General features: G+C 42.1%; 1 protein-coding gene across 3 annotated transcripts in view; it reads left to right on the top strand.

Annotated features, from left to right (window-relative positions):
* The window catches only part of zbtb7c (zinc finger and BTB domain containing 7C), a 22,273-nt gene extending 18,563 nt beyond the window's left edge, over positions 1-3,710 (top strand). For all 3 annotated transcript variants that reach the window (XM_027004229.3, XM_035527417.2, XM_081720207.1), the window contains exon 3: positions 1,184-3,710. In XM_027004229.3, the coding sequence (XP_026860030.2) occupies positions 1,184-1,766 (583 nt within the window). In that variant the 3' untranslated portion in view covers positions 1,767-3,710. The remainder of the gene's footprint in view (positions 1-1,183) is intronic.
* The last annotated feature ends 2,696 nt before the right edge of the window (positions 3,711-6,406 follow it).

The raw sequence follows: 6,406 nt of genomic DNA, 5'->3' as shown, positions 1-6,406 counted from the left end.
ACATCGCAACCGAAGAGTTTAGTTACCATTTACACTTTTGAGGAACATCTGGGTGCAGGTTTGGGCAAATTTCCTTCACTGCTCAGCCGTGCCAAAGAGGAAAATGAAAACAGTACTATCAGTAAAAGTAATACCTGTCAAAGTCGAGATATATGCTCAGTTTGCATGTCAAAGGTTTTTGTTTTGTTTTTTTTAAAGAGACTGCGTGGCAAAAAATGGCTCAAGTGAGTTATATACGAAAGTTTATCAAAAGCATTTTGAAGGGCATGTAGTCATAAAGCTCGTGGAGAGTGAGCAGGCTGAATAACAGGAAGGTTGATGAGCAGAGCAGAGTGAAACATGTCGGTCTCATAGGGAGAAGGTGTTGAGAGCAGACGTGCCTGTCAAACTGCACCCCACGCACGCACGCACGCGCACGCACGCGCACACGCAGTCGCCAAACAGACTTCTGGGCCATTTTGTGGTCAGCCTCCCTCAGAGTTTCACAGTGGTTTCCATACTGTAATCACATGTAAGGATGCACAACCTACATTTCGCTCCTTGACTGATGCACACTGTATCGTAGTATGACAGCAGATCAGAGAAAGAATGAAATGAGTATAGCGCCTGAATATGGAATACCACATGAAATATGTGATACGTCGTAAAACTCCCCACGGACACCCTCATAACCCCCGACATGGACACTCTCATCACCCCACACAGACACCCTGAACACCCCACACACAGACACCCTCAACACCCCACACACAGACACCCTCAACACCCATAGTCACCATCATGCTCTCCGCTCATAAGCAACCAACACTTGCCTGCTTGTTAAGCATATGAACACTGCACATGTGTGTGTGTGTGTGTGTGTGTGTGAGTATGTGTGTGTGTGTGTGTGTGTGTGTGTGTGTGTGTGTGTGAGTATGTGGGTGGGTGGGTAGTTTCTTTCAGCGCCATTTGTCTTGAGGTTTCAAAGGGATTTTTTCAGGCATGAAAGCTTTCATAACTGTCAAAGGATAACCTCAAACCCTCCTGTTTACTCTCTCTCTCTCTCTCTCTCTCTCTCTCTCTCTCTCTCTCTCCCTCTCTCTCTTTCTCTCTCCCTCTCTCTCTCTCTCGCTCTCTCTCTCTCCCTCCCTCTCTCTCTCTCTCTCTCTCTCTCTCTCTCTCTCTCTCTCCCTCTCTCTTTCAGGCAAGACAAGCTGAAGATTCACATGCGGAAGCACACAGGCGAGCGGCCTTACATTTGCCTACACTGCAACTCCAAATTTGTGCACAACTATGACCTGAAGAACCACCTGCGTATCCACACAGGCGTGCGCCCCTACCAGTGCGAGCACTGCTACAAGAGCTTCACCCGCTCCGACCATTTACACCGGCACATCAAGCGGCAAAGCTGCCGCGTCTCTCGCCCGCGACGGGGTCGCAAGCCCGCCGCATGGCGCGCCTCCAGCTTCCTTTACCCTCCGGAGCCCCACCCGCTCCAGGGGGACAGGACCCTGCGGCTGCCCGCCCACCGAGAGCCTGTGCCAGGGCATCTGGCGGAGGGGCGCCCCCCGGCCAGGAGAGGGCTGGAGGACTTGGACAGGAGTAGCAGGGAGGGTCTGACAGACAGGAAGCTCATCTCGGAGGAGGCAGAGAGGAAGAGGGGGGTGTTTGCATTCGCACTGGCGAGGGAGGACATTCTACCGCACCCTCCTTTCTACCCTGCAACCGCTGACCCCTGGACTGTGAGGCTGGAACGCACTCAGCCAATCCCAGAGGCAGCTAACTAAGCCCACAGAATGTTCTGGCATGCACAAACTCTTGTAACACCCAGTTTGGTTTTCTGAGACTGAGAATAATGCAGTTTCAAATCCAGAGATTCACCTGCAATGATTCTGGGAGAAAATTCTTGTGAGATTTTCTTAAACAGACTCTGCCAATTATATCCACAATTACTGATTTTAATAGATATCTTTTGATTTTTAATTGTCAGCTTCCTAATGTGATGACAGGGATTTTAAACAGATAAAAAAAAAAAGAGTTAATATCTTGGATGTGTATTTGTATTTGTATTTATGATTCTTATGGTTGTTTTATGCTTCTGTGTTTGCTAGCAAGGGTAAATTAATGTGGGACACCAATCTGCCCACAGACTGTTATGTGCAATCCTTTGATTCCATTCCAGATGTCCACAGATAAGTCAGGTATCTAAGCAAAGAAATGCACCTTCCACAAGCTCTGTGGGAAATAAGCTGCAGGCAGAGATGCTGACATCACGCTATCTGACAAACTATTTTATTCTGTTCCATCTACAATTAAACCTACTCTGTGTACTACTCCACTATGCAAAAAGTAAAGGCTTTTAATATACATTGTCAAAATACTCACAAAAACATCCCAGAGATTTAAAAAATTAAATGAATGATTTTTGAATGAAAGAAAATGTTTGCAAATATTATAATAATTATGTGAAAAGATCGAATTTTTCCTTTTTTAAAATGGAAAAAAAAGGGTTTTTTTTTTTTTTTTTCCACATTTGAAAATTAAAATATGTTTCACACCCATTACACAAGTTTATTCCTGGACGTGATATCTCTCAATAGCTCTAGTTTACCCTTGGTTAGCAGCCAACTCTTTGTCTGCACTATTGTAAATATTTTATATATAACATTTTACATAATCTTATGGTGAAGTTGCTGTTGTAAAGTATTTAGACTTTTTGAACATTGCAATGAGCATCCAAAGATGTATCGTTTGAGAAGAAACTTGAAAATCTTTTTGAAATCACATTTTTAAATCATGTTCATTATCTTAAATTGCTTGATTGAAGCCTTCTCGTCTTTTTTAAGATATAATTTGCCGGTCGAAAGTGTCTTGCAGGTGCTTGTGCTGTACAGAAATGAGAACAAGGGGCTGTGTTTTGATATCTCTTCTCCTCTTTTTATCTGAATGGATATTGTAAGTCATCGTTGTTCAATCTGAAATGGAGAAAATATTTTCTTGCTATTTATGCATATTTAAATAGGCCTTGGCTATATTTTGCTAAGATGTTTTTATAAAAACACTAAAATGTTTGTGTCAATGTTTGTCTGTAGAAGAGACTGGGCTTTTTTAAACAAGAGGACGTATGACTATGTGCTGTTAAGGTTGTTTAGCTCATTTAAGCCCCTTCAGACTGGAAACAATTCAACAGTCACCTCTGAAAAGAAAAAAAGAAAAAGACTTCCATTTGCTCTGACTATGAGACTTCCTCTCTGAAAGCACAGCCAAATACACAGAGACAGTTCTGAATGCAGCCAACTCCATAAGCATAACATGTTAAACATTTCATTTTACTGTTAATTAAAAAAAATTAGACCGTTAATCAGCATATAAAACAGTTCTCTGCATTTTATAATACACCAGTTAATTCAGAAATTATTTTAATGTGAAGATGCAAAAAAAAAAACAAAAATAAATGTACAAAAATAAAAAATATTACATTGAACTGATCAGCGGTGGTGGTGAAGTGTTGCTACATATGCATTGCCATTTGGTGACTATTGCTGAAAATATACTTGCACTATTTGTTTATTAGATAAACAAAAACAAACATTATTTGCAAAGTAAAAGCAGTCAGAAAAAAAAAATGTTTTTGAGACATGCACTTTACTGGTCCTCCATAATCTCCATCAGAGTTGCTTTTAATAAATGTGTGTTTTTGTTTGTAGATTAAAATTTCATCCCTGGTAAAACTGGACCAAATTGGTGAATTATTTAATTCAAGATGTGGAATAAGAAATAAAAGAGCTTTTTTGCAAACAGTTAATGGTCTCTTGTTGCTTTGACATTTGGTTGCAATAGGCACGTGAGGAATCGTTGTGTGTTAAACTACCCCAAGGAACAATAGAATTATTATATTTCACACGCATATTATTGTCAAACCGTTAATGAAACGTGTCTAATAGGCGTAAAGAAAACGATGAATGAATGATGAACGACGCTGATTGAACTCTTTCGGCTGTTTGCATCAATCGTGCATCAGACCAGAAACGCGCTCGTGTCAGCAGCCCCTGCCTTCGTAGGCGTCACGAGCTTGTCAGTTCTACACCACGCGCTGGATAACCCATTAGTGACCGAGGGGAAATTCATAGTTTCATGTCAGAGAGAGGAAAACAAAAAGATTTTCAAAACTTAATTTATGTACTAATTTATTTTCTTTTTAAGATTTAATTCTGGGGAGAGCCAGATCGAACTGGTCGTTATTCTATTACTGGTATTCCCCATCTAATCATAAATGCGCTGAATTACATCAAATATAACATTTTGAACATTGCACTGCACACATTACCTCAGGTGGCTGTCAATGGCGTTTTCTATATCATACAGCATACCTGATGAGCCTTCAAATGATTAATATATTGTACAGCAGTCCTTCTTTAAGTCATTCTTCTTGTTTTATTTTTTAAATGTGATTTTTTTTTTTAAGGCTGAAATCACCATTAAGCAAGCAATGAGATTTCTAGGACTGAAAAAGATAGTGACGGCACTGAAGGTGGCAAAAACGCAGCGTTCGCGCCGCTCTAGCGCTACTCCAGAAGCGCTGGGCTGCTGCCCTCTAGTGTACGAAACATGAAGCGCATCCTGCGATTCGGCGCTTCAGTTCTATTAAAAGCGTGCAGAACAAGCCAATCGTGTGAATACGCGACTGTATCTGCATTGTTCACACGCATGTCACGTGTCATAGTTTAAACCCTCACCACGATGGTTAAAAACATCTGCCTCGCACCTATACCCCGGACTTTGCTTCATAAAGGACACCTTTCACAGGTGATTTTTAAAGGCCAGTTTCCCATGCACAGATGAAGCCTATCTAGCCTAACGAACTTCCAGTGGCGTTTCACCATTGGCTCCGCAGGCGTAATCAGGCGTAATCCCTGTCTGGGAAACCAGCACTATAGGTGCACAGTTACACACTGAGGCCCATCTGTGGACGTGCAGTTTGTCAGCCTCCTTCTACCCCATTCATCACTGGTGAACTTCTGACCACAGGAGCACTGCTGACCGGATATTATTAGAGTGGCTACCCATTTTCAACCCAGCGGTACCACTGAAGTGGTAGGGGCACGATAGTGGGTGTTTGCACTGCTATGGGTGGGCTGCTGCCGTTTCTACACGTTTCAGTGCCACTGCTGGGTTGAAAACTGGTCTGCGCCATCCACACTAATATTTCCCACCAGCTATAAAACGACAGATGGGTTATAACATCTACAAGGTGTTTCGTAAAACGTTTTTAATCAAATGCGCTGAGAGTGCATGTGTTCCTCATAATTATAAACTATCAATCGCGACAAAATGCTAGAATGACCTTGTGTGCAGTGTGACACCACTGGTAACCAATTACACAGTCAAGCACAGCACATGCGTGCTCGGCATTGACATTACAGAAACTTGTGTGTAGAAAACCACCTTCACGGAACACTCCACTAACACACACCGGCGTTCACAGCTCTGCAAACTCGTTTCCCCGGCGCCGGCCCCGGATTTACGAAGCGCACGGCCAAAGCTCAACATCTGGTGAGCGAAACGGAATCTGCATAAGACTCAATAACAGGTGACAAGTCCAGAACAGGAGAATTGTCCATTTTAGATCTATAAGTAGAAGTACAGAGTAGTATTAACTTGGCTTGTTGGCGTCCACTCGTTAACTTTCCATACACGGCGATAAAATGCCCCTGCCAGCGAAACAGACCATCAGGGGGCGCCAAATCCCCACCGACATGTTTACCGGCCGTAGGAGGAAATAACTCTACAAGTCAGTTATTTATTGACGAGAAGAAATCTTAGTTACAGGATGCTTGAGACAAATAACGAAAATTTCTGTCTGGTGATTTTCTGCCGATTAAATAAATTATTATAAAAGGAATGACAAACAAATATAATTACGATGTGGGGGGAAATGCTAGATCAGATAGTCATATAAAGATTTATAAACATATTAATCACAGTATGGTGTAACAGCTAATTTGTATCTAGTCTTGTTTCAGACAGACAAAATATTTAGAAAATTTTCGCTCTATAAAGTCTTGCAGATTCAACTAGTCTCTGCCATCTCAGCAACTTTCAACTCAGCTCCACTTTAAAAAGCTTTTTTAAGCACCCACTGCTTCAGATGAAGACAATATAATTAAATGTGGTTCAGGGGAAAGAACTCTGCAGTGTTTACCCATGAAATGGAACACATACCATGCAGTATGTAGCTCATCTGCTGAGAAAAGTAGCCTAAGACACACACACACACACACACACACACACACACACATTGAAACACCCCCCTACACGCACACACACAGACACACTCTCTCTCACTCTCAAACACACACACACACACACACACACACACACACACATGCACGAGCACAGACACGAGCATTCAAACACACACACACAC

Source organism: Electrophorus electricus, chromosome 8 (assembly GCF_041902795.1).
Source record: "Electrophorus electricus isolate QZ-2024a chromosome 8, ASM4190279v1, whole genome shotgun sequence".
Taxonomy (NCBI): domain Eukaryota; kingdom Metazoa; phylum Chordata; class Actinopteri; order Gymnotiformes; family Gymnotidae; genus Electrophorus; species Electrophorus electricus.
Note: the sequence above shows the minus strand (reverse complement) of the source record. Positions and strands in the feature narration are given on the sequence as shown.